At 58.9% G+C, this 27,852-nt stretch overlaps 1 protein-coding gene across 1 annotated transcript in view; it reads left to right on the top strand.

Annotated features, from left to right (window-relative positions):
• Positions 1–15,368, top strand: part of WDR27 (WD repeat domain 27) — a 72,591-nt gene extending 57,223 nt beyond the window's left edge. The window contains exons 23-24 of the mRNA XM_053668711.1: positions 13,230–13,296; positions 15,283–15,368. Of these exons, the coding sequence (XP_053524686.1) occupies positions 13,230–13,296; positions 15,283–15,311 (96 nt within the window). The 3' untranslated portion in view covers positions 15,312–15,368. The remainder of the gene's footprint in view (positions 1–13,229; positions 13,297–15,282) is intronic.
• The last annotated feature ends 12,484 nt before the right edge of the window (positions 15,369–27,852 follow it).

The following is a 27,852-nucleotide window of genomic DNA, read 5'->3' on the forward strand; positions in this document are numbered from 1 at the left end:
ACCGGGTGGCCTCCTCCTGTTCTGGGGAAGGAGCCCCTGTTCCCCACAGCGTGTTCGTCAGCCGCACTGCCCCTCTGGGGACGGCCGCCCACACGGCCACTGCAGGAGCCGGGAGCCCGAGCCCTCGGCCCCTCGGACCAGAGTGTGCGCTGGAGCCCAGGGGCCGCAGCTGCTGCGGAAACCGGGCGGCTGCAGCAATCTAAGGGTGTTGGGGTTTTTTTGCTGTTTACTTGTTTTTTCTGACCGTGTGGGCCAGAGAATGAGAACCACATGGTTTCTACAGGGAAAGAAGGGAGAGGACGACATACATCACAGGTGCTGACAGGCGTGTTCTCGGGATGCTGCAGCTCCCAGATCCGTGTTTGTTCCTCGGGCCTGCCAGGGACCGTGTGACAGAGGGCCCGTCCGCTCGGCCGGTCCAAGCTGGTCCTGGCTCCCGCCACCCGGCCATGGGCCCCGCCCTCTGAGGTCTCCCGCCGCCCCCACTGCCCGCCCCCCACGGGAATTGTGGGGTCCCCCGCCCCGAGCTGGCTCACCTCTGGTCCCCCGGCTCCAGCAGGCCCGTGTTTTGTCCCTCGGCCTCTTTTAAAAAGCCCCTCCGAGAGCCCTTTCCCCGTCTTCCCGGGGCCCGCCGTCCATGCCACTCTCGCCGCCTGTCCCCCTGCCCTGCCCTCTGCACAGTCACAGACGCACACCGGGGACGGGCGGTTGGAGTGGGACACCCGCTGAGGAGGTGCAGAGGGCATCCTTGTGCTGTGGCCCTGAGCGAACCAAGGCCTAAACCAGAGGCCTCGCTGGCCCCATGACCTTGGCCCTCTCGCCTTGCCCAGCTGAAGGGCTGGTGGCAGACCAGGAGCCTACTCTGCTCAGCCGCCAGCAGGAGGTGGGAGGGCCGGAAGCCGCCTGTGGCCGGGCGTCCTGAGCAGCGAGGCTGGGCCACGGAGGGGACGGGCCCACAGGGGGCCCCGGTGCCAGTGGGAGCCGGAGTGCTGGGATCTGTCCCTCCACCCCCGGGCAGGGCATTCGGGTCGGTGAGGCTGTTCTCGCACACTGTGCTGGGCGTTCTAGAAAGTGACCGACGAGGTTGACCGGCGGTTCACTCAGCGGACCGGTCTCCCGGCGACGGGAGGCGGCCAAGGGCTTACTTACCCCTTGCTTGTTTCCCTCACAGCTCGCCACGGCCACCTTGGATGGGAAACTTCAGCTGTTTGGAGCCGAGTGACCCCTGACCTGGGTGGAGCCCGGTCCACGGATGTGAGGACATCAGGGCTTGGACGTGCTTGGGGTCGGCCCCCTGAGCGACCCACTGCATCTCTGGGCCACACACCTCTGAGGCTGGCTCCTCAAAGGGACCCTGGCAGCCGCCTTCCTGCACAGAACGTGGTCGGCTCAGAGCAGAGTGTTTCTCAATAAAAACAACTTAGAGTTTATTGCACAGACAGACTTTGCGGAGGGAGGCTTCACTCTGGGCGGCTCTGGGCCTGCCCGAGGCCCCCGGTTTTGCGTGGTGAGCTGGCCTCCGCTGGCCGGGCCAGTGAGGCCGGGGCCTGCTGCCTCCTCAGACACAGAGCTGCCTCTGAAGTTTCCAGAACAAGTCTTCCCAGGACCCTGGAAGAGCAGGGAGGCTTCTGGGACAGTTCAGGTCCCATGGCCACCAACACGGGTGCCACCCAGTGGGGCCTCTGAGGGGGGACCCGGTGTCACCATCCCACCTGGGAAACCGGGGCAGGGCTTCCGCCCTCCGCTCCCCTGCCCCATCGCCCCTGCCTCCCGGTGCAGCCTGCGGCTCCCCGGCCCCGGAGCAACGTCGGACCCGGACTCCAGGTCCCCTCGCGGGGTCCTCACACGCCGCCCTGGGTGTGCGCACTTATCCTCCCAGGGTTTCCAGAGGCCAAACTCAGAGCAACTCACTTTCATTCTTCTGCGGTTCAGGGTCATCCAAACATCTTTATCCGTTTATGCAATAGTAATGACATTGTTAATTTATTTAACACTAGTTAAAATAGGTAAATAAAGCAAGTTTTAGGGCAAGAAGCCCATACACTCTTAACATTCTTAATTTCAGTTACATCATTTAATTTTTATTTTAAAATGTAATTCTTAATGGTGGTGAGACACATGTAACATGATCACCATCTTAATCAGTTTCACATGTGCGGTTTGGTAGCATGAACTCCGTTCACGTGTTGTGCAACTGCCACCGCCCCTGGGAGGTCCTCGCCCCCACCCTCCTGCCCATCCCCCGCCCTGGCCCCAGGCGGCCTCCTGGCTGTGCTGCCGGACAGTGGACTCGGCAGCGTCCACACCGCGTGCCCGGCTCCCTTCCCCCCAAACAGTGTCCTCAGGGCTCATCTGTGGTGGAGCGTGATTTCCTTCCTCAGCCATAGGCCCGTGTGGGGACCTGCCACGTTGGCCTCCGCGCTCCCCCCGCAACGCTGCTGCCGTGCTGGGCCCCCCCCCCCCCCAGCGTTCTGGTCGCTGGGGGCGGAGCCTGCCTGCTGGTTCTGATTCTTTGAGGGGCCTCGCAGCAGCCCCCCCCTCGCTGCACCGCCTCACGTCTTGCCAACAGCGCGCAGCACTTTGCTGCTCTGGATGCGCCAGCTTTGCGGCGACTTTCACAGTAAACGTCAGTTTCTGTCCATCTTGTCTTGATTTCTTTAGGTTTTTATCTGTTTTTTGTAAATGTTTTATTTAAAATTTAAATATACAGCCTTTATTTTTCTCAGTTTCTGTCCATCTTGTCTTGATTTCTTTAGGTTTTTATCTGTTTTTTGTAAATGTTTTATTTAAAATTTAAATATACAGCCTTTATTTTTCTATGCATTTTCTCCAAAGCAAGTCACAGTTCCAGTTATGTTAACTATAACTTTAAGAAAAAGAAGTTCAAAGTTGTTTAATGTGCATGATAATAGCTAACTAATATCTTAGGAGCACATACACGGTTAAGGTAAATGGTGATGGCGCAGTAAATATCTTCAAAGGCCTCGCTTATGTAAGGAGCAGGGGGCTTCCTGGGGGAGAAGCTGGGACGGGGAGACCCTGGCAGAGCCACACCCAGTCGGCTTCCCAGGAGCCTGGGGTGGGGGGGCTGCGGCGGGCGGGGTCGCACTCAAGGCGGGGCCCGGAAGGCCTGAGTGTGGCCGTGTGCACACGGGAGGCCCACCTCCGCCAGCCTTCTGAGCTGTCGGCTGTTTTCGGGAGACGAGCCCTGCGCTGGGACAGCGAAGGAGCCGGTTCTCGTCTGTCCGTCAGACCCTCGAGGTGTTAAATAGCTTACAGAGAACGTTCGTTTTTCACTGGCTGCGCTCCGTTAGCTGGTTCGTGTGATAATCCTGTGAGTGGACAGGTGTCCCTGTTACTACGCTCATTGTCCTGGACCACGAGTCTCTGTCCCGAGAAAGCCCGTCCAGGGCGTCCTCTCCACCCGTGAGACGGGTGCAGGCAGCCCCGGGTGTGTGCGAAGGAGGCACCGCGTGGACTGGTGACTGCCCCTCGCCCCAGACAGAGGCTCTAAGCTGCCGAGGGACCTTGGCCGCAGGCTGTGGGTCCCCCGGGTGGTGCGGGAACTGGGAGGGCTGGGCAACAGTGGGGCTGCTCCTCAGGAGGCCTGCTGGAGAGGGGACAGCTGGGGGGCAGCGGGGATGGGCCGAGAGCCCAGGGGCCCAGGGGGACACTGTGTGGCCACATCCAGGGAGCTCAGAGCCGTCCTGCAGTTGTGCCGGCAGGCTGACTGGGCACCCCCCCGCCCCCGCACAGCCCGTGCAAGGTGGACGGTCTCCACGTTACAGGCCGGCACTGCTCTGTCACTGGTTCAGGCTGTGTGCCCAGACGGCTGGGGGGACCCTTTCGGTGCTGGAATGGGAATGGCTCACCCCAGGGCCCGTCCTGGCTTTGCCCACCTCGGGTACCCTGTGCTCCGGGGTCCACAGAGCAGGAGTGTCGCACGGGGCGGGGGGTGGTCCGAACACCCTCCAATCAGAAGAACCGAGTGTGCTCAGCGGGGACCGTCTTGGGGGGCTTTCCTGTCACACGCGGAGCTTGTTCCTTTCCACGGCGTCAGCACAGCCGACTTCCTGCTCCAGGCCCGTGGGGAAGGTGCTCTCTGAAGAGCGGCGGTCGGTGGCAGGCGACCAGACGTGTGCAGAGCACTGCAGGCGCAGGCTTCTGTGGGAGCGGCGGGTCGGGATGTGGCCGGTCAGCCAGGTACCTTGCTGTTGGCATCATTAGATTGAACCGTATAAAATGGCCAATACTCAACTGTTTTTGATTTACTGAAATGGCAGAATGAGGCTTTCCGAAGAGGGCTGTAGATGTAAAATCCCATCTCCCCTCCCTCCTTTTTCCCCCTTTCATGTCTTTTCTTCGGTGCCAACTTTGCTCCATGCCCTAACTAAAAATAACTCACTCCAATTGTTTCTTCCTGGCTGGTTGTGTTTTGCTGCTATTAACAGCTTCGTGGTCCAGCACTTGTCCCTTATCTGTGGTTGCATGTCCTGTGGCTTCAGTCACTCTCTCCATCAGCAGTGTTCCAGATGGACAGTTCATGCGTCTTAAATCGCACGCCATTCTGGACAGTGACGAAGCCCCACCGGGACCTGACTCACCCCTTTGTCCAGTGCCCCCCCCCGCGGGCTCTCCTGGCCTGTCGGGCCCTCGGCACCCGGCATGCGGTTGTCAGATGGCCTGACGGGGTCTGCGGAGGTGGCGTCCCGGCCTGCCTCGTGTCACCTGAGCGGCCCCGAAGTGCAAGGGCGGCGATGCCGGCAGTGCAGGTGGGACAGAGGGAGGCTGTGAAGTCGCCCCCGAGAAGGTGAGGGTCCGGACGTGATGAGGAATCAGAGGCACACGCTGGGGTCTCTGGGGTCTGCGGCAAGAACGAGTCTCAACCGCACAGTTCAAGGAAGGACAGCGTTTGGTGCTGGTGTTGCCGCCGCGCCTCCCACAGCAGCGGTCCGGGCCGCAAAGAGTTAGGGGTCGAGGTCCAGACTGCGGGCACGACTCGGGGTGAGAGCCGTTCAACCGCCCGCGGCGTGTGGTGCCGGGAAGCCCTGAGGCTGGATGGTGGCTTCTGTCAGAGGGTCCCCTGAGATACATGAGAGACAGAGTCAGGAATCATTTTGGACAGAAAAATATGTCAGTCGAGGGGGGAGGCCACACTGCAGTATATTAAAATTATTCTGTTATTGGTCACCATTGTTCGTCTCACGCTGTGCCCCATTTACGAACTGGACTTTACCCCAGACGTGTGCACATGAACAGGCGTGGTGCACGTGGGCCTGGGCCTCCCGTGGTTCCAGGCACCCCCAGGGGTCTCGGGCACGGTTGAGGGCCGCCCACCCCGAGCACGCTGCAGCTGTGCCGGGAGCTGTGGTGAGCTGACTGCAGTCCGGGCTCCGCCGGGGCCGCCTCTCGGGGCCCAGCCGACAGGCGACGGGAGCTTTGGGAGGAGGTTGTGAGTCACTGGGTGCAAGGCCTCAGGCTGTGAAAGCCTCTCCCACTGACTGACCCCAAACCAAATCTGCGTTTCACGTGTGTGGTTCAGGGGAGTTTTTCAACAGGGGCCAGATAATGAGCCCACGCAGTCGAAGGCCTGCTTTTCCCGGCAGGCGAGGTTGCGGAGAAGATGCAGACGCCCAGGAGCGAGGGCTCGACGGAGGCAGGAAGTTCACATCGAGGGGCAAGCACGCGCGTCTGGACAGAAACAAGGGTGGGTGCCCGTGATTTTGAACTTAATGGCGAGAGAATTGATGGCTTCGACGGGCAGAGAGGGGATGGCCAGGCGGGCAGAGGGGCCCCTGGTGAGGGGAGCAGCGATGTGCGTCCCAACCTGGAGCCCTGGGACAGGCGGGCCCCAGGGACGTCGGGCGGCTTCTTTCTATGGCCAGCAGAGGCCTCGGGGTCCGTCTGCTGAAGTCGTGTCCACAGCAAACTCACGTCTTCCTGCGAACGCTCGTCCCCGACGGGTCTCTGAAACGGGTCCTCGCTCTTTCTTTGCGGGCTCGGTGGGACCCTGGCTCCCGGGGCCGAGGGCCTGCGGGTGGGCGCTCCTGCCCAGCCCCGCCTGCGCCAGCCTGGCGTGCCGGCTGTGGCGGAGACCACCTGGAACTGTGTGGGCGCCACTGGGACGGGCCCGGGGCCTGGCAGGCCCAGGGCTCCCTGTGTGACTTACAGTAGCAGCCGCTGCGGAGAGAAGCCCCCCATCGAGTCACTCGGTCCTAGAGTGGCAGTTGCCTGTGTGGTCGGCAAAACAAGCTCCCGGCAGGAAGGAAAAGAAGGTCAGAAAGACAGCGAGCGGGAGGCCATGCCGCCTCTTCCCTCTGGAATGCGAGGCTCGGAGAGGGTGACGCCCACCCTGGATGCCCCCCACCCCCGCCCCGGAGGATTGCTGTCACCCTCGGCTGCCTCACTCCCTGCCCCTCGGGCTGGGACTCTTCGCCTCGGGCTCTCTGGTGTGCTCTCTGGCCGGACCCTGCGGGGACCCTGCCGAGCGGCCCCTGGGCCACCCCACCTCTCCCCGCGCCCGTGCCCTGGGAGCATCTGCTCAGGGGCCTCCACGCTGCTCTCCGGCTGCCGCCGCTTCTTTACCCATGACCTTCGCCAAACGTCACACAGTCTTCTGGGTCCAGAAAGCACCTTTTCTGTAACCGATAAGAAAACACTAAACTTCCGGCCGGAAAGCTGAAACTCCCCTCTCCAACCTGGACACCCACGCGCCCGGCGCCGTGACGCAGGTGCCCAGGCATGTCAGGCTGCGTTCCCTGGGCATCGCGTCAGCCCTGGTGCGCATTTCAGATGGATGAGAGACGCGCACACAGTGACCGTCCTAAGTGGAACCACATTGCTCTCCTTCTACTGAGAAGAAAATAAAACAACATTTTTCTTTCAAAGATATGGACGGAATCCATGACTTTTGCTGTGGTGGTTTAATTTTTTTAAAGGTTGACTTTTTTATTTTGTTTTACTTTTTAAGTCTATTTTCTTGGAATGGGATACAGTTGTCCCACGTTCCCTCCCTTTTATTCTCCTCACCCTGCACCCCCCACCCACCAGCATCCCCCAAGTTCACATCCATGGGTCGTACGTAGAAGTTCTTTGGCTTCTCCATTTCCCGTACTGTTCTTAACCTGCTCCTGTCTATTTTGTACCTACCATTTGTGCTTCTTATTCCCTGTACCTTTTCCCCCATTCTCTCCCCATTTCCACTCCCCACTGATAACCCTCCATGTGTTCTCCATTTCTGTGATTCTGTTCCTGTTCTAGTTGTTTGCTTAGTTTTGGGGGTTTTTTTAGGTTCAGTTGTTGAGAGTTGTGAGTTTGTTGACATTTTACTGTTCATATTTTTTATCTTCTTTTTCTTAGATAAGTCCCTGTAACATTTCATATAATAAGGGCTTGGTGATGATGAACTCCTTTAACTTGACCTTATCTGGGAAGCGCTTTGCCCTTTCATTCTAAATGATGGCTTTGCTGGACAGAGTCACCTTGGATGGAGGTCCTGTTGCTGGGGGGCCCTCAGGTTCAGGGGGTGTCCCTCAGAGGCCACAGCACACACTCCCCATCCCTGGGGCTATGGGGAGCTTCTGGGGCTACGGACCTGCCCTTCCCCAGTCTCTCCTGCAATTTTCTGTAATGAAAACTGTAATTTTTTAATTTGGGAGAGAGCGAGGGAGGGAGGGAGATGCTGCTTCACTGTCCCCTCATCTGTCCTCCTTGGCGGTTTCTCGTTGGCCCTGACCAGGGGTCAGCCTGCGGCCTGGGTGTATGGAGACGGCACCTTCCCCTGGGGCCACTCAGCCAGGGGTCCCGGAAGCTTCTTGAAATGACACAGGGCCACACACAGTAGGAAACGAGTCGATGTAAATCGCAGGGAAGCCCCATCCTGAGAGGATGATCAGGCGGGAACTGGGGACGTGGCGGGGGCTGTGGCTGTGGTGGGACCGGAGCCGGGTCCCGAGGGCAGTGCCGCCTGGTCGCTGGGCGCGGCTGGGCGCCCCGCTCCCCGCCCATTGCGGCTGGGGAGGGTTTTAGCCACTGAAGCCAGAGTCGTGGGTTTTAAAGAAAATGTTTACGAAGAAATAAAGAGGGAGTGAAAACAGGGTTCTTTGGAGCCTGTTGTAAAATAGCCAATAAAAATGTGAAGTATTTTTACACCTGAAATATTTAAGGTTAGAGGGACAATATGATTTCAGTGTTCTCTAAGACATGGAAAATTATTCTCAGAAACTTCTCCACATTCTCAAGTAGAAGACACATCCACTAAAAACAAAGAAACATACTGAGATGTGAATGAAGCTGAGAGATGTAAGTAAAAGGTTTGAAGTAAAACTAATATCACCCTATTTTTTAACACCAGCGAGAGGCCAGCAAACCCTGGTGACCCGTGAAGCCTGTCGCCCACGCGGTGCCAGGCTTGTGCTGCTGTTCAGACTGGGCGGCGGCCGGGAGACGGGTGTGGGGGGGACACCGCGCCAGACGTGGGGCCGGGGTCAGAGGAGAGGTGTGTGTGTGCATGTGCACGCACACGCATGAGGGTGTTGCATCTGTGAGTGTGAGTGCATGCGTACGCACACGACTGAGCCCACGGGTGAGCCCGAGTGTGTGCTCGTGAGCTTGTGTGTCCATGCATGTGTGCAACCATGTGTGCCCGTGTTTGTCCATGTGGAGCAGAGAAATTCCCCCAAATTAATACAGGAATACTTACAGCAAGACATATTCCAATAAAAAACTGTTGAGAGTAGCACGTTTTAACATCCCGCCAGAAAGCAAACTCGTTACAACCAGGGTGCAGAGAATGGCCGGCCTCCCCCACGACGGACTCAGGGGTAAAGGGACGACTGGGCCACCTGGCCGCGAGCCCAGCCGAGGGGCTCGGGGACACAGACGACAGGGAGGTCTGCCCTGGTAAACACATCGCCAGAACAGTCTTGGGCGGAAGGCCCCGGAAGAGGTGCTGTGCACACACCGCCCGGTGTGGCAGCCACTGCGCCCAGACAGGTGGCTGCCGTGTCCCAGACAGGGGCTTGTTTGTGTGCAGGTCTGAGAACAGATGCTCTCTCTCTCTGTGTGTGGAAGACAACTCGATGACAGAGCAGCAGCGGCATGAAGGCGCCACAGGGGCAGCGCATCCCAGGCCTTGGTGCTGCTGGTGGTGCCCAGAGGCGGGGCAGGTGGGGGCGGGTGTGGTCTGAGAACAGCAGGTGGGAGCAGAAGCCAGGGGCCCGCCCTGAGCCAGCGGGGCCCGGACCACCTGTCGCACGACAGGTGCAGACCCGCCCCCAGTTTACGGCTCTGCTCCTGGGGCTCCGCAGATGCGTGATTCCCCACGTTCCCCACCTGACAGGGTTTCCCGACTCGTCCTCCGCTTCCCCTCCTCCTGGGCCGCCATCTCCATCTCCTCGCTGCGGGAACCGACTTCAGGCCGCCGGAGGCTGGACCAGAGGCTGCCGGCAGGCAGGCCTCCATGTCTGTGGGGCTCAGGCGGCCGCCCTCCCGCCAGGGACACAAGTCTGTGTGCCTGTTCCCATTCGGACCGCGGATCCGGTGGCACATTCTAGACTCGGGTGCCCGTGGGCCGTGGCTGCTGCGGTGTGGGACCCAAAACCCAGGTTCCACCGGCCTCCTGTCACCCTGGCCACGGGCACCCGGTCTCCCACGGCGCTGACGTTGACTCTTCGGAGCAGCTGGACTGACCCTCGAGGTGGGAAGTGTGTCTCAAGAACAGAGGACACACTTCCGGAACGGTGCTCTCAACATTTTGGATAATGGTTCACGCACAGGCCTGTCACTGCAAGTTTCTCCAACCAATCACACTGACTTCCTAGGGGAAAGAAAACTGCTGTAAAAAAGAAAAAAAATACAGCACAACTCTGCATGTCCCCCCGAACAGGGACACCCGGCCCCTGGCCCTCCACGCAGTAGAGTCTGGAGCGGGGCCTCCTAGGGGCTCCCAGCTGAGTTCCGACTGTCCCGGGCTGACGAAACGCAGTCCCCTGCCTGCCCTGGGCCGCCTGGCAGGGGGAGCCAGGGCATCTGACCCCGGGAGGCCTATCGGGTTGTTCGTCCGGGCAGGTGAGGCCTGTGGCTCGAACTGTAGCGCGTCCGTGGCCTTGCGGGGAGGGAGGGCGGGAACAGCCTCGCACAGAAAGGCCCTGCTCTCCTGGGGGTCACGTGCCCCCTTTATTCTCACAGTGACGTTCCATCTCCCCACACCCGCACAGGCGCACGCGGTTCACGGTGACAAGGCCGGCCTCCCTGGCTCACGCTTCAGTGCCTGTGGGGCCGCAGCCCGGCCCCTGCGAGCAGGACTCAGGGTTCCCCGCTGACCCCATCCAAACCCCTCCCGCTCTCTGACCAGCCATCTGTGCAGTTTCCCTCCAAGAGCTCTGATGCACGTCTCGTAAAATTCAGGATTCAGGCCCCCCACGGAAGGGGGGGCCTTTGTCCTGGGTGGGGCCGTGAGGCCCACCCGCAGCCCGGGTGGTGGTGGCTCCCTGCTGGGCCTGGGCTCCGGTCTCCAGGGTCTTGCTGGCCGCCGCCAGGCCCCGGCCGACTTGAGCGTGGAGGGCGAGGGCCCTCCCACAGCTGCACGTGGACACCTCCAGACAGAGACTCGGGAGAAGCCTGGGCAGCGACCTCGTGGGTCTTCAGCTGATGCTCCGAGAGTGAGCGCTTTCGAAAGAGCGGCAGGACTGACAGAATCGTCAGAATTCAAGCCAGGTTTGTTCAGTGGGAAAAAAGACCGAGGCGAAAACTCTAATCCTAAATAACAGTGACATCAGCGAGAAGCAACGCCAGGGAAGAGACAGATGAAAAACATAATTATATCTTTGTGGTAATTTTAACATCATGTGAAAAAATAATCTGGGGAATATAAAAATGTGGAGAGGAGTTGACCGTGTATGTTTTTAATATTTGAGGAGAGGCTTTAGTGTTATTGTGGATTCTTTGTCTGAAGTGTTTTTCTGATACGTGTTATTAGTGAAAAATAAGAAAAATGAAAAAAGGCCATTTTGACGTTACACGCCTTCCAATTCCCGGAAGGTGACATCAAAGCCAGGCCGCCGGGTCTGGCCCGTCCGGTGCCCTGAGGGCAGGGGTCTGTGATGAGGGGCCGCCCGGACGCCGCCCTGGAATGCGGGTGTGGCTGGAGCAACGACTTCCCAGGGAAATTAACCGTCTGTCCGAATTTTCCTCACCAGAAACCCGAGCCATTCCTTTCGCAACAAAGCCATCCCTAGCAGAGCGCATTCTCCAGGGTTTGGAGAGAGAAGAAAACACTCAGAGGCAAAATTTGGTGCAAATTCTGAAGCTGGAGGAGGACGATGACCCTGCCGCACTGGAATGTCACAGCACAGCCTGGCCTCGCTCTCCCGGCTGCAGGGGCCACTGGCGCTCTTGTCCTGAGGCCGAGTGTTTTTTCAGCAGAAACTGCACAAGCCACTCTTCAGAAGTGGCAGGGGCTCGGGGAGGGCCACCTTCCACGGGGACCCTCGTGTGCCGGGCAGCGCTCTTCCCCAGACGAGCGAGGCTGGGCCCAGAGCGCCGTCTCAGTTTATGGTTGTCATCAGACCAGTGCTGTCCCCTGGGGTTAATCAGTGGGAAAACGAGAAACTACCTAACAAGCGTGAGAAGCACGTCTCCCCCCATTCGCCTCCCACGGGTCCTCGCGTCTTTGCCAGGGCAAAGGCAACCACCTCCGGTCTTCAGGAACCCTGTGTGTCCTAGGGGACACAGCTGACGCCACAGTCACAGAAAAGGGTAAACTGGAGACGTTAGGAGCGTCCGTGCATCGAATGACAATGGGAAGAAAGCAAACAGACGAGACACACGTTTGTACCCGACAGCAACCACCCTGCAGGTCACTCGGCAAAGGCTGATGGACCCGGATGAAACGCTGAGTGGTGGCGGCACAGGGATGTCACGCAGGGTGTCCCGTGCAGGGTGTCATGTGCAGCGCGAGGAGATAGCCCAGGCTACTGGCCCTCCCTGGGGGCCGGAGGTCGAAGCCACGCCAAGGAGAGACTTGTGCTCTCAACACGAAGTCCATAACCAAAGGGACGGAAAATGCCAGTTTTGGAGAAGACCGATTTCTGCCAAGAATGACTTCAAGAAGAGAAACCTGATCCGGCTGGTGCCTGAGCTTCGATGTTCAGTGTGGGCAGGAGGAGGGTGGTGGGAGCCAGGGCCTCTGCCCCTCAGGCAGGAGCCCACGGGGTTCGAGGAGACGCCCGCGGCCGAGGAACAACACTTCCCTCGAGGCGGTGTCACTGGGCTCCCGGCTGCGGTCTTCACGGGCAGGGGCCCGTCCGCTGAGGCATCACCTGGCGTGACCCGGGCGACAGGCTGGGGGTGGAGAGGCGGGTGTGCCACGTCTGCCCCCGGCTCCCCGGTGGGTTTCTGTGCGTGGACGCAGGTGGTCGGAGCCGGGCGGCACGTGGGCTGGAGTCCGGGGCCCGGCGCAGGCCGGGGCTCACCTGAAACTCAGCACCCTCTCGGCCGTGTGTCCCCACCCACGGCTCCTTGGTCTGTGACTAAAATTAACTGGACAAACTCTGTGTTTTGAGCTCTGCTCGGCACAGGTTGTTCAGAACTTTTCTTTATGTGCTTTTAGTGTCTGCAGAGTCAGCCCTGGAGCGGCCACCAGCCAGGGGCGCTGCTTCGAGGTCCCCTTCCATCGCGCCGAGAAAGGGCCGCGAACGGGTGTGCGGACGGCGAGGTCGGCGGGCAGGGTCATTCCACTGCAAGGTTGGCAAACACATTTCCCAGCTATTTTAACAAAAATGAGGTTTTGAAAATGGAGGTGCAGAAGTGGGCTGCAGATGCTCGGAATAGGAGCCCCGCCGACCCCTGGGACAGCAGAGCTGTCTGTCATAAATGGCGCACAGACGGACGGACAGATGGATGGAGCTGCCCGGCGGACGGCCTCCGCTCTGCAGGTTGGACCGCTCCCACGTCGGCTGCGAGGGGAGACGGTGTCCTCGCAGCCGAGGCGTGACCGCGGCCTGTTACCGTTCTTCACCACCGGCGTGTGCCCCGAGCAAACACACTGTGGCTGGCAGTGGAGCAGCTGAGGCAGGGCGTTGGGGTCCCCACACTCCCACGTGGGACTCGGGCCACGGCCCGGGGTGGGGTGGGCAGACCCCAGGGGCCTGGTCATCACCTGGGCCCCAGTGCTGTTTCTTTCCCCCAGAAGGAACTTGTTTGCTCACTGATTCCCCTTTTCCCCACAGACGAGATACTTGGAGCTGGTGACGGTCACTCACACGTCCACGCAGGTTTTCAGTGGGGTCGGCACCTGTGAGTATTTCCTCCTCCGTCCTGCGTTTATGATGCGTGGACGGGGCCAATGTGGGGTCACAGCCACCGAGGACACACCGCTCAGCCCGGCAGGACCGGGGAATGTCCCACGTGGGAACCCAGAGTTTCTGCCGCCGAGGAGGAGACACCACCGTCTCCCATGAACATAACCCGCCTGTCAGGGTCCCGGCGCAGCCAGCCAGCCAGGGCTGATGTGGGGGACCCAGCCCCCCAGGTCCGAGCGGAAGCTCACACTCCCTTACGAGCCAGAGGTGAGGACCTGGAGCAACACGGTTGCTCCTTCTTGACGGCGCGGTCAGAACTGAGCCTTCCGGTGTGACCCTGAGTAGAAGTGCTGAGAGCAGCTCTCTGCCGAGCACGCAGCACCCGTGGGAGAAGCCCGGCCGGCCGATCACGAAGGGCTGGCAGAGCAGGGCCTCCAGAGGCACCCGTGTCCCGTCGGGGACACACACCCTCCTCCTCCCTCTGGTCCTGTTTGTGCTTTGGGTGCCAGGAGCTTACGGTACACGGGGGCCCTGACTCATCTTCGGGGCAGCAGCAGCCGCTTGGAGGAGGTGAGGCCCCAGCCAAGACCTGAGAGCTGGACGGGGCTCGGGGTCAGAGGCCGGGGGCCCTGCTGACTGGGTCTGGAGCAGGGGTCGGGCAGGGTGTCTTGCTTGTTACACCAAAACTGGCTGAAAGGATCAGAATGTGCCAGGACTCCTGACCTTGCAGCTGGTCAGGTGAACACAGGCAACCCAAAGCCTTGGGGAGATGTGACTCAGTCACGTGACTGTGACTCAGACCCTGGGTGACAGACACAGCTCCCGACTCCGGTGCTCCTGCACAGATGGCCACTACCAACCCTTGAAATGGGACTTCTAGCCCTGGACTCAGCGTTCGGCTGCAAGACAGTGACCGGACTGGGGATGCCTGTGTCCTGGGTGTGTGGCCGTGTCTGTCCACCTCCCGGCCCCGCACCTGCAGGCTCAGCCGCCCGCACAAGTCTCCCTCGCTGTCCTTCTCTGGGCTGTGGGGCCCCGGGCCTGGTCCAACACCCACAGGTCTGGGCAGCTCTTCTGGTCAGTGGCCCTTTCTTAGCAGGACGCTTAGCGGGATGCAGCCACACTCCCATGAGGGCAGCTCCCCAGCAGCCACGGCCCCTGAGGAGGTGGTGACAGTGACATTGGCCAGGTAGGAGGGACATCCGCCTCGCTGTCCTTGGTCCTGCAGTGAAACAGGTGTGAGGAGCCCCTCTGCCCGTGCCACCAGGCCACCACACCGTCCGCACGGCCTGCACCAGGGCAGCCAGCGTTGGCAAAACCAGCCCCAACTGTTTTAAATCACGTGAGGGCCGAATCGGGGTCGTGGAGGTCAAGTCCGTCAAATAAAAGTAAAAGGAACGTTTGTGGACTTGAGTGTTTGCTTTACTAAGCAATTTACCGTGGGATTATTTTGATGAATGAAACCCTTAAGTGCTCTTAAAATACTAATTAGTACTTTGAGACTGCATCTGGCTAACATTCATTTCCTTATAGGTTTGCTTCCAAATTTCTGTTAAAAAACCCCAGGGAAAGAGAAAACAACAAAAGCCCAAAAAGTGCTGTAAACAAAAAGGCCACTGCAAATTTATAAGATTCTGGGGCCAAGTTCCCACAGTCATGGGCCAGGGGAGTTTGGGTTCAAGTTTTTAAAAACCCTAAGGTTTTCCTGTTCTCCAGCCTCTGAAACAAAGGGCAACGCCCCTGAAGGGGTGGGCGGGGCCCCGAGTCCCCCTCCCTGAAGCCTGGGTCCTCAGTGCCACCCCCACCAGGAGCCCCTCTTTCTCCAGGCAGAAGACCAGCTGGAGGAGCCTGCGTGTGCCCTTGAGAAGCAGGGGGCGGGCGAGCCCCAAAGGCCACAGGCTCCTGTACTCAGGCATTTTAAAGTCACAATTATCTATGGCCTCTGGTACTTGAAGCGTTTTTTTTTTTCCTTTTGCCGTAGGTTTGAGAGCTGGATGCAGGACTTGGTGAAGACCCCGCCTCGGGCTGGCAGAAGCACACTCACAGCCTCTGCTCCTGGGAGGGAACCGGGTTCCAGTGGGCCTGGCGCTGGTGTGAGGAGAGCGCCCTGGCCGCGCAGGCCGAGGTTGCGGGGGCTTCTCTCGTCTGGTCTGCGTTGGAGGCTGTTTCCCGTGGCGGTGCGCCGAAGGTGCCGTGAACCGCGCTTCATACAGCGTTACGAGGGGGCCTTTCCTTAACCTTTGTAAGTTGCTTTGTTTCAGGTGTGTTCCTCTTCGAAATGGGACGTTGGTTTTTCAGCTAATTTAGACTCATGTGTTAACGCAACATTTTCTAAAATAACTCCATGGCTCCATGGGTTGGGTGCCATCCCGGGAAGCAAAGGTCGCTGGTTCGATTCCCGGTCAGGGCACTTGTCTGGATTGCGGGCAGGGTCCCTGGTTGGGGGTGTGTGAGAGGCAACTGATCCGTGTTTCTCTCCCTCCCTTTCTCCCAGCTTTCCCACTCTTCATAAATAAATACATTCGACCTTAGAGAGGAAAGACACCTGGCTTTTTCCAGGTGTGGTTTTACTCTGGTGAACGGCTTCTGGGTTAAATGGCCTCTAATCTCTGCTTCTCCGGATCACATCCTAAATCCCTGTATAATTAGTTCTCCTCTCATCCCAGGGTGAACCCCAAACCGTCCCTTGCTTTCCAGTCTGTGACAGACGCTCTGTTGTGACTGCACGGTGGCCACATTGCTGGGAGGCGTCTGCGACCGTCGGTGGTCTGAGCTCCTGCAGAGGTGACGTGGGGCTGCGTGGGGGGGGGCACAGCGAGCCGCACACGTGACCGGCGTCTCCGCCTGGAGCAGACCCCGCCCACCGGCCACCCAGCTCCCGGACATGGGACCCTGCTGGTGGGAACAGAAGTGGCCGCCCAGCCCTCGGGGCCCACACAAGCCACAGCACGTTCTCCGTGAAAGTGTCGTCCCTTCAACTCTTGGAAAAGAAACTATGGAGATGGCGAGTGGTCACTCACCGTAACGGATCTGACAGGGCGTTAAAGTGTGATCCGTGTTCCGCTCACTTCTGTGCGTCCTCTCCCTTCCCCACGTCACCGAGCGTGGGCTCCGGCGTCTTTCACCGCTGGGACCATGAACCCGGCTGCCCCGTTGTCCTACGTGCCCTGAAGGGGAAGGAGGAAGACGCGGGGGTGCCCGGGGGATCGTCACCTGTCCCTGCCCCCACACGCGTCTCTGCCTGAGTCCCCGGCACCTGCAGCTGTGACCCAACCAGTTGGTCACAGCTGCGTCTGTCGTGTACGTGGCAATGGAACCGGATCCTAAGGCCAGAGGTCGGGTGTTCGTGGGCAGCCTCCAACAGACACCCGGACACGGGATTCCTGCAAACCCGAGAGTCACGCTCCTCCCGCGACCGCACACTCGCCGATGACAAAGCCGTGGAGGCGCCCGAGCCCGGCCTCCCCCCTCCCGTCCCAAGGAGGCTAGACGCGGTGACAGTGACAGCCATGGTTGGCAGACACTGATTTTAAAGTGAACGTCATGGCACACATACATGCTGTATGTGTTTTAACACGTGACGGGCACACGTGTGCACGCGTTTGCTCTGGCAGCTGATGGCAGAGTGTGGAGACCGACAGCTGGGCTGCAGTCCCAGCCTCACTCCACTTGCCGGTGCCCTCGGGCCGACCTCGGCAGTCCGCCCCGTCCCCTCACTGTCCCGGTCCTTCCACGCCCTGTGGCAGCCAGCCGGTCCCAGGAGTTGTGTCCTGTGTTGTCCGGAGGTCCGGTGGGATCGCAGGGAACGCTGCTGGTAGAGTTCAAGGGTGGCGCTGACCGCGGGCTCACGCACACGCCCCACCGCCCTTCTCACCGTCACAGATGGTCCCGTTCTTTAACCCGTTCTCAGAAAACCAGGCTCTGGACCCTGAAAAGTGAAGGGACTTCCCCCAACTACAAAACCACCTCACTCCGCACCCTGAACTCTCTCCGGGTCGTGTGAACGAAGGCATTTTGTGAGGAAATTCGTTCTCGGCTTATTAAATGAGCTGCATTCCCTGCCCCGCGCTCTGTCCCCGTCTGGAGTCTGGGCTCGGGAACGCGGGCTCCGTGCCGTTTCCCGTCCTCACCCCTGCCTGTGTCACACACGAAACACGGGCGTCTTCGTGGGGACAGTGGCAGGTGTGCTGGTTTTCTTACCTCTCAGCCTCGTCCTTCTTGTGGCTGGAGCCTGATTCTCCAAACAAACGGCAGTTCCAGGACCCCATAGCGCCTGCCCCCAGGCGCGCCTGCCTCGGCTCCCGGTGCCCTGGGCTCAGTGAAGAAGGAAGACGCGCGAGCCAATTAGCACGAAGCTGCAAATGGCCGGTGTCACATAGGCAGGTGATCAGGCACAGAGAACAAGTTCAAGTGCTCGTGGCCCAACATCCTGAGTTTACTCCACGCGATGACCGTGGAGCCATTCCCTGGACCCTGGAGAGGACGCAGCTGTGAGTCCAGCGGGTTAATCCCAGCGGCCTGGTGCCAGTCGCCGGCGTCACGGCGCGGTGACGTCACTCTGTCCTAGACGAGCTTAGGCGGAGCAGTTATCGCGATGTTTTTCGTGAATTACAAGCCTACCGGATTCCCCCTTTGCTCACCGGAAATACCACCTGTGCACGCGGAGAGACTGTTCCAGGTCATGTTTGCACGACTTTCCCAGGAAATGGGGGCCCGTGTGCCACGTCTGGATGTTTCCACAGCTGGGCCTTCACGTTCACACAGTGTGAAAGTGCGTGTGTCTGTGTGTCCGTGTGCCACGCCTGACTCGCCCTGCGCTCTGGGTGTGCGGCGGACCTCGTGGCCCCACCCACAGCGGAGGGTTCCCCCCCCCCCCCCCCGGGTTCCCAAGGCCCGGCAGTCGGGGTGGAGCCACCCCCAATGCCGCCTCCTGCTCGGGCTCCGCAGGCCCCCCTCCCCCTCTCCCAGCTCTGCCCCTAAAATGCTTCGGGACCTTTCCAGCTAAAGCCCCTTACTGTGATTTTCCTATTTCTTTTGTTGGGCTGAAATTCACAAGACATACAATTAAGCATTTGCAGGTGGACAAAATGGTAGCTTTCAGCACATCCGCCGTGGTGCTGGTGCGCAACGTCCCCGTTACGCAGTCCGTGTTCGCCCCCGGAAGGAAGCCTGCCCGGTAAGTGACAGCCCCGTCCCTGTGGCCACCCGTCTGGTCTCTGTCTGGGGAGTGGCCCCTTCTGGACTTTTCGGACGTGGAAATGCGCCCCACGCGGCAGGGACGCTTTCAAAGTCCGTTCACACTGGCGTGTGGCAGCAGCGACCCTCCGCACGGCTGGACAGCCCCCACTGTGTGGACACACGCGTTCGATGTGCCCGGGGGGGGGATGGCGCCGCCCGACACGTGCTCGGATGGGTCTGGGGGTCATGAGTGGGAGTCTCATCTTTGGAACCAACGTGTGGGCGTCAGCCGTCCCCAACGTGGCAGACGAAAGGTCACTGGCCAGATCACAGTCGGGCTTTGAAGTTGGTGACGGAGCACGAAGGGTCATTTGTGGTTCTCACAGGACCTTAAACTGCACTGGCTTCCTGGATGCTGAGGTTTCCGTGGGGGGTGGTGTCGAGGTTGGACCTCTTACAAGAACTGGACGTGTAAACACTGCCCTGGGAACGTTTCATCCAACGCCAGAGATGCCGCCGGGCCCCCGCTGTCCGCTCAGGTCGGGCTCAGCTGCTCGAAACCGGGCCACTGAGGAGCCCTGCTCTGTGGTGCTGACCCGAGGCCGGAGGGTCGCAGGTCGGAGTCAGCAAGTACGTCAGCTGCTTTTCGGGGCCGGTTTTGAAGACGGCAGGAAAAACAAACCTCCCGGGGAGTAGAAGTGGCCTCTGCGCTGTTTATGCAGGACATCGGGGGTGGTGTCCCTTGCTTTCTGTTCCTAAGCAGAGACGTCCTGCCTTTGTAAATCCCATCTCACGAGGCCAGGACAGAGATGTTTCTGTGTGGTTTGCTGCTCCAAACAGAAACTTGGATTTAACAAACTGTTTTTTTTTGTCTGACGGGTTCAGAAGTATGGGTTATTGATCCTATATTGATCAGAGGTATGGGATACTTTGGATGAGTTATAATTTATTTGTAGTTGTTGCCTGAATTACATGGCAACTTATTCACGTGGTCACTTCTTACCCACGTCACACACGCAACTTTGACCAGCTGCCCAGGCAGCAGCCAAGTCATCTGGGGGAGGGTCGTGGGCTTGGTGCTGTTCATTGGGATGCTGGCGGCTCCTTTTCCAAGTCTTCCTTGGGGCGCTGTGCACAGACCCGAACCCCATGAGGAGACGCGCACCACCCAGTGGGGTCCGAGAAGAGGAGTGTGTTGTCATACTGGTTCATTTTGCAGGGGATCCAGCCACTGCCCTAAAAATAGACCAACATCGGCCAAGGAGGCCACTCGACGCTGACTCTCGGGGTCTCTGTGCTGGTCCCACGTCTCCCAGCAGGTGGATCGCACCCACTTCCAGACCCCACGTCCATGCACAGTTCCCAGGGAGCAGACCCGACGGGGGGGGTCGGACCCAGGGCCCTCGGGGCCTGCAGCCCGGCGAGGAGACGCTTCTGCTGCCCGTGCAGGGGGCCGTGGCCCTGGTCAGAGTGGGCTTCTCCGTGGCTCCTGGTAGTTGTCTTCCTTGCAACCACCCACATCTGACCTCCCACCACAGAGGAGCTGAGTGGGCAAATCGAAATCGTGGTCAGCATTCGGGGCCCGCGTGGGGATGCTCACACACAACCTGTGCCCGCCCCCCGCCACAGGTCACGGCTCCCTCGCCCACCACACGCCACGGCGCCTTCCCTCACTGGGCCCCCTCGGGCCACTTCCCCATTGCCTGACCGGTGCCGCCTCCCTCCCTCCAGACCTCTGACTGTTCTTGCCCACGTGTCCTTTCTTGTCCCACACCGTGCACAGTGGCCAGGTGTGCAGCCTGGGATGCCACCCCTCTCTCCTCCTGGGGCAGTAACTGCCCTCTGTGATGAAGCCGGGCCCCTCCCTCCTCTGGTGGAGGACCATTCGGGGTCCCTGGCTGGCCGCAGGTGTGAGGAGAACAGAGGGGTGGGGGTGGGGTCAGCCTCTGCGAGTGAGTCCTTCAGGCTGCCGCTGTCCGCACACACGCATGTCTGTCTGTCCAGCCTGCTCACCACTGGGGCCTGCTGTTCCCCCACCGGGCCCCGTGTGTTGAGTGGGCAGATCGGTCCCTGCTCCACTTGGACAGATGAGCCCAGGATTTGAGGGGCGGCGCCGTGACCCTCCTCCCGGGGAACCAGGCAGCTCAGAGATGCGGGGACCCTGTGGGTCGTGGGGTGTGGGTGACGAGGGCAGATGGCTGCGCAGACGGGACCTGCCGCCACTGCCCGTCTGCTGCTGGAGGAGCGGGGCAGCGGCCGGGGCTGCAGTGTCCCTGCCGTTGGCCGAGGACGGTGCCCCATGGCACGGAGCCCAACCCAGGCCCAACCCGCACGGCGCGCGTCGGGGTCTCTTCAACCTGCTTTGACCTCCCGGCACCTCTGACCTTCTAGGCTTTAAGTGGAGATCAAAGAGTCAGGACACAACTGTCCCCCAGGTTGGGGGCGGACTTCGGCGTGGACACTCTGTTCCCATCCTGAGGAGTCACTGCTGACCAGCCATGTCGAGAGGGGGAGATGCATTCTCGGAGCTCCCGAGCAGGCATGAATCGCCAGAGATAAGACCCATAAAGGAGACGCGTGAACCAGGTCACGGGAGCCTCGGACCCAGTCCTTTTCATCTGCTGCCGGCAGGAAAGCCCTTTGGGTAAACAGGCAGTGTGCGCTCAAAGGCCATCGAAGCCCAGAGACACCCCCTCGGCAGCCTGTGGACAGCTGTCCCCACGGAGGCACCGGAAGCCTGATGTTTGCCTCCCAGTCTCGCCTGGGCAGGGGGCTGGGAGGAGCCGAACCCAGAGGAGAGCTGGGGCTTCCGACAGCAGCCTGACCAGGTCCTCAGGTTCAAGGGTGACCATCCCAGGACTTGCCCCAGGGCGGGGACTGAGGGCAGAGGGGTGGAAAATGCAGTTTCCCCTGTGACCAGTTCATTGCATGAAGTGTGAACAGGGGAGCAGCAAGCAGCTTAAAGTGACCATTTTTCCCGTGAAGGGTTCCGGGGGTTCCGACTGAGTGAACCGGTTGCTCTGGTGTTGAGAAGAACCACGTTTACTAGAGTAGCCACAGTTTCGTATCGGCTTTCAGTTGAGACCCTCCAGTCTCCAAAAAGCCCACTGTGTATCTTCTACTCCGCTTTCCTGTCTGACTCAGAGATGCCCTGGGTTCAGCCTCACCGCACCACATGGTGAGGCCGCACAGAATGGAATTCACGGCTTGGGGCGGCGGAAAACGCCAACAGTGCAGGCAGGCCATTGACCAGAGCTGGCCAACCCAAGGGCATTTCCACCAGGGCTCGATTTCGGGCTGGACCAAGACGCTGAACGCTTCCTCCCGAGGCCCCCGGGTCAGCCCCAAACGGAGGGAAATGCAGTCTGCAGGTGGACAAGCCTGCCGCCGCCGCCTCGTGCCCCTCACGCCTGCAGCCCAAACCCAGTGCGCAGGTGAGGGTGGACCTCAGGGCACACCGTACGGGCGGGGGGAGGGGGCATGCCTATGCTGCTTGTGTTCCACACGTGTGAATGTTTGCATACCATGTGTACACGTGTGTGTGTGTGCCAGTCTGGACCTGCTTGTGTGTGTTGTGTGTATGCTTGTGTTGCTGTGGGCTGAGTGTGCGTGCCTGCATGCCTGAGTGTATGTGCTGTGTGCACGACTGTGTGTTTGTGGTGTGTGTTCAGCACACGTGTCTGTATACATGTGTGTGTTCATGATTGTGTGTGCGGGTGTGTGTGCTCTGAGCAGGTGACGGAGCCATTCCTTTCCAGCCCAGCTCCCCAGGAGGTCACGGGCCGGGGACCTAAAGGCCACCCCATGGAAGGCTTCGTGACTGAGGGGCGGCAGTCCCCCACGGCTCCTCCCCACCTTGACCCCGAGCTCCCACGGGGGTGGAGACGCCCCATCTGCAGCCCGTTTCCTTTCTGGGAAATAGTCACAGAAGTGTCCTCTCTCCACTGAATCTGTGTGGAACTGTGTCTGCAGCGTTGTTTCAAATAACCCACAGAATTTTTTAGTTAAAACGTAAGAGGAGGGGCCTAAGAAAACCGAATTGTCTTCTGGACCGCGGGCTCCTTGAGGTACAGGCTTCCTCCACTGGGTGACTGTTCTGAGAACACTGAGGGGGGTGCACCAGTGCACCAGCTGGCGTCGTTGTGAGAGGCTGCGTTTGGCCGCAGTGAATTTTTTTGTGAAGACTCTCAGCGCCTTTGCCTGTTTCCTGACGGATGATTTACAAGCGCACCTGCCCGCCCCACACCGAGTGTTCCGCAGTTTCTGACCAAAAACGGCAGGACCCCCGGGCCCCACCCTCCCTATTCATCGGACCTCGCCCCAAGTGACTTTTTTTGTTTTTTCCTCAGATGAAGGAAGTGCTCAAAGGGGAACATTTTGCCGATGTGGAAGGGGTGAAACAAAAAACGGCAGAAGCACAAAAAGGCATCAAAATCGACGAGAAACGGTGTTGAACCATGGGAAAAACGTCTCAATAGGAGCGGGAAATGGAGAGCGCTTTGAAGGTGACCAAAGCTTAAATATGTAAGAGTAAGCACAGAGTTTTTAATCAGTTCTGGATTTTGGGGGCCCCCCTTGCGTGTCTGCATGCGTGTGTGCGTGCACGCGTGCACGCGTGTGTCAGACTCCCCATTTTTTTCCAAATCTGATGGTTAATATTTGATGGTCTCCAGTTTCTTCCTTATATTTTTAATTTATCTTTTTATTCTTCCGCACGTACTTGTATCTTCATCTGAGAATCCCACCGTCCGAAGTCCTTAGGGGTCGTATCTGCTGTTTGTCCCGCAGGCTCTTGGTTGTGGCAGCGTTTCCCTTACGCTCGGTGACCTGCTGGGCGTGGGAGTCTAAGGGCCCTGCCTGTGCGCCTGCAGGGAGAGCCACGTCCGCTGGGCCTCTGCCGTCCAGGGCGGTAGCCACGGCCCCGTGTGGCCACAGAAGCTAAAACTAATTAAAAGTAAACCAAGTAAGGTGACGCTGCTTTGCACGGGCATGTCCCCGGTGCCCTGGGGGTCCGTCCCCGTGGAGAGTCTCGCCGACCCAAGGAGCCTCGTGGCAGGGTCTGTGGGAGTGCGAGCCCCCGGCCAGCAGGCAGCCTGCAGCAGCACATTCTTCAGTGGATGGTGTGTCTTCCGAAGAACTCGCGTTTGTGCAAGGGGTCGAGTGCAGATTTCCGGTGAGGGAGGCCTCGGCCTCGGTGCAGTGAGGATGCGGGTCCACAGACTCTGGGGGTTTCCTGTGTAATATATTCGAGCTTAACTGAGCATTTTGAAGTGTTGGTTCTACTTCAACTAGTTTTTTGAAGTATTTTGCAGGACAGTTTTTTTTTTTTTAAAGAAAAATGAGCTCCCTGCTACTTTCAGCTGAACACAGGTTCGGCATAAAACGCATCACTGCCAGAGCGATTCCTGACCTTGGGGGAGGGGAGCGCACCCCCACTCCTCCAGCCTGGCGCCCGTGCACACCGCTGTCCCCCGCCGATTCCCCTCCTGCGTCCCCTCTGTTCAGGGAGTGTCCCTGGAGCAGCAGCTGTGTCTTCCTCAGCAGCCGGTACCCATCCAGCCCAGAGTGGCACGGATTCACACCGAGTTTTAGTGTTTAAGGCGGGGGGGGGGGGGGGCGGCGCCCAACCTTGTGGCGTCCCTGAGTCTCACCGGAAGGGGAAGAGTTGTCTTGGACACACAGAAAACACACAAACACTAAGGAAAACTGGTGAGGGAAAAAGGTTTTAAGTAAATTTACCATTTTGTGTCGGGCTGCGTTCAGAGCGGTCCTGGGCCGCCGCGGCCTGCGGGTGGGCTGGACACCCCATGAAAATGTCGTCTGCACTCACTCTCCCTCTGGGGGAGCGGTCGCTCGAATGACAGGTGTCGGCCCCTGGCCTTGAACTCGTCGCTGGCGCCGGGGCCCCGCCGTCCCCGCTGTGTGCTTCCCGGGTGGCGGTCCATTGCCCTGAGGTCTCTGTCGGGGAATTCGCACAGGTCACGGGGGACGAAACTTTCGTGTGCAGAGTGTGGTTTGGAGACAGTGTGGTGTCGTTCGGGGCCTGTCTGCTGTTCCGGTCCCGGCTGCGGCTCTTGCCGACCCTGAGGGGCGCCCCTGGGGAACCCCCACGTTCTGCGCCCACCTCTGACCCGCTGGACACGGACTCCTCCCACGGGAGCCACGGCGAGCATTCTCAGCTGTGCCGTGAGTGTCTCCGCTTCTAATAAAGAATCCGTGAGATGTCGCACATGCTTATGGCAACACCAGCACGCAGGCCTGGGGGGCCCGGAGGGCTTCGTCGTGATCCCGTCGCTGGGTGGGCTCGTCACCGTTGCTATTCCAGGACTTCTGGGTGTGGCCTTGTGGGATAAGGGAGCTTGGGGATGATATTTTATTCTGTCATTTTCAATATTATTTAGAACCGGGTTTCTTGGCACGGGGTAAAGAAAGCACAGATGTAAGATATAAGAGGTCCAGTCCAAACCCAGAATTATAAGTGTCACTGGCTACATCAGAATGAACTCATGTATTTTATATTAAAAAAAAGAGCTCTCTCATTTTTTCCACTGAAATAGCCTAAAAATAGTGGTCAGTGGCCATGAGCACGCAGACCAAGGTCCTAGTTTGTTACTTGCCGAACTGCCAGGCCCCCGGAAGAAGCAGCTGGTCTGGACGTGGAGTTGGAACCCTGGGCCCGGGCCCCACGGCCCCCACGGCCCCCACGGCCCCCACAGCCAAGGGGCCCCGCATGGCTGGCGAGGCCGGAACCCGAAGGCCGCAGGGTCCCGAGTGACCCAGGGCGGGAACCCGGTCCCCCGAGGGCAGTGAACTCAACGAACCTCGCCACGGGGAGCGCTTAGTTATTACATTTGTCCATGAGACTCGTTTCAAAAACACAGCTAATTGTTCCCAGCGGTAAGAAGAAAACCCAAACCATAAATAACGTGGCAGTTACCATTCCTTTCTCGTCCTGCTTGAGGTTGGACAACACATGTCTATGGTGTGTGTGGGTCACGATAAAATTACAGGGGAAATGGTGCTATTTTTAACTGAATGGCACGAAAACGTCCCAGAGCAGAAACAGCCTGCAGAGCAAATTAGCAGAGACACAAGCTGGTGCCTTGGAATAACCGGCCATGTCGACGATCACAAGGCTAGACTGACGATTAAAACATTTAAATATCAGGGACGAAAACGAGGCGATCAGCAGAGACCTCACAGACTGCAAAAAATAACATTGGATTTTAAGCAACTTCATTCTAAAACACTTGAAAACAGATTATCTGGATAAATTTCTTGAAAAATCTGTGCCAACATTACAGAAAATAAACAAAAAATTTAAATAGTTCTATAGCATTTTTAAAAAGCACACATGCTATTCAAAACCATCCCAGCAAGAAAACTCTAGGTCCAGGTTGCTTTCCTGAAAATTGAACTAAACATTTGAGGAAAAAATCAACTTCATTTATACTCAGATTTTTTTCAAGGAGACAGTGAAGAAACATTGTCCCTCCCATTTCCCAGGGTCACTGCGACCCTCAAGCCAAAGCTGAACAAAGATGGTCCCTAAATGTGTGTTAGTTGAATGTTTTCCTGCCTTTAAATCCACACATTGAAGCCCAGTCTGCAACATGAAGACAGTTGGAGGTGGGGCCTTGGGGGGTGAACATGTCCTGGAGACGGCGCCCGACGGGATGTGTGTCCTTGGGGAAGAGATGCCGCCACCAGGTGAGGCGCCAGGAGGACGCCTGCGAAGCTCACAGCGGGCCCTCGGCAGACGCCCACTGGGGACACTCCACACCCCGGAACCGTGGGAAAGAAACGCCCGGGACTCAGCCACTCCGACTCCGGGGCGTGCGCTCTCACAGCCTGGGCTGAGGAAGGACGCACCGTTCGTTTGGGGGAAGGTGCCGCGCAGTTTAATTAATCGGGATAAAACAGTCTCTTCCACAGGTAAGGTTGGCGTGACTGGGTATCCATTTAATGAAGTGAAGTTGCACCTTTTTGGTGTCGTGCCACAAAGTGAACTCAAGATGGAGCATTGACCTAGAATAGAAAACCCAAAGTTATAAACTTTCCAGAGGAAAATGTGTCCAGGACTTTACAAAAGGTGAAGATTTCACAGAAGGTCCCAGAAAACACTAGCCAGAAAGATGATTAACTGGATTCTATCGAAAGCAAAAGCTAACAGTTCCTGGTGGTGAACGACCCTTTGGGGAAGCAAACCACAGACCAGGGCGGGACGAGGTGTGCCCGCCACGTGAGCTGGGAACGGACACTGCCTGTCCAGGCTGCGCAGAGAACTCCCGGAATTTAACGATAAAAAGGTGAAACGCTCCGCACAGTCACTGCACAGAAGCAACTCGGCAGCCCCTGCCCTCAGCCTGGCGTGTGCCCACATCCGTCCCCATGCGCCTCGGCTCGCCCAGGGCCAGGACGGACGTGGTTACGGAGGCTCACGGTGTCCCATGTTGCTCATGCGAGTGAAATGGGTGGCGTCCCTGTGAAAAGTTTTCTCTGGCTCTCATGACGTCAAGCCGACGGATGCGGCACCATGTACAGTATAAATGACAGCATGTGCCCACGAGGTGGACAGCAGGAAGACGTTCCTGGTGGTTCCCTTTGTAACGAGAAGGACCTAAGGCTGCAGCCACAAGAAAACCCACAAAATACAGCAGGTCACTGTCCTGAATCCCACTTGGCAGCAAAGAGCAACGACCACTGAATGTCGAAGCTTCGTGCAGCGGGCAGGAGGCCAGCCCAGAAGAGTGTGCTCCCTGTCATTCCCCTGTGCTAGCGGCTGGAAAGGGCAAGTGTGGCCGTGGGGACACACGAGCGGTGGCTTCCTCTGAGGGGGTTGAGTGGGTGGGGCCCGGGCCCTTCCGGGGGCGGTGACCGCACGTTCCCGAAAGGCGGTGTGATGTTTGCAGGCGTGAGTGTTTTTCACAAGTGGACAACTGTACTTAGGACCTGTGCATTGTGTGTGGTGCTTGAGAATTGCGTCCCGAAAGTGTCCGGCAGATTTCCTCTGTGTCTGCGTTGCGGTCCCCGCTGGTGCGATCGAGCAAAGCAGGGGCACTCTGGGCGATGCCTGGGGAGGACCGTTTCCTGGGTCTTCGCCATGAGAAATGGGTGATTCTTGCAGGTGAGACCTGTGGACACGGGGCCCGGCGCCTGTGCCCAGGCCCGCGCTGGTCCTTGGGCTCCCGCTCCAGCCACACTCACGGGGTGCACCAGGGCTCTGGGGTGACACCCGCACTGCAGGCCATGACCCCAGGGCTCCGCCGGGCCATGAAATATGGTGGGATTCCACTTTGTTGCGGTTTCACTGATGTCACAGCGGTGGGAGTGACTTCCCAGTGTGCGTCAGCCAGAAGCTGGAATTGTTGTG

Source organism: Artibeus jamaicensis, unplaced genomic scaffold, assembly GCF_021234435.1.
Source record: "Artibeus jamaicensis isolate MK-2021 breed Jamaican fruit bat unplaced genomic scaffold, CSHL_Jam_final contig_497, whole genome shotgun sequence".
Lineage (NCBI taxonomy): Eukaryota > Metazoa > Chordata > Mammalia > Chiroptera > Phyllostomidae > Artibeus > Artibeus jamaicensis.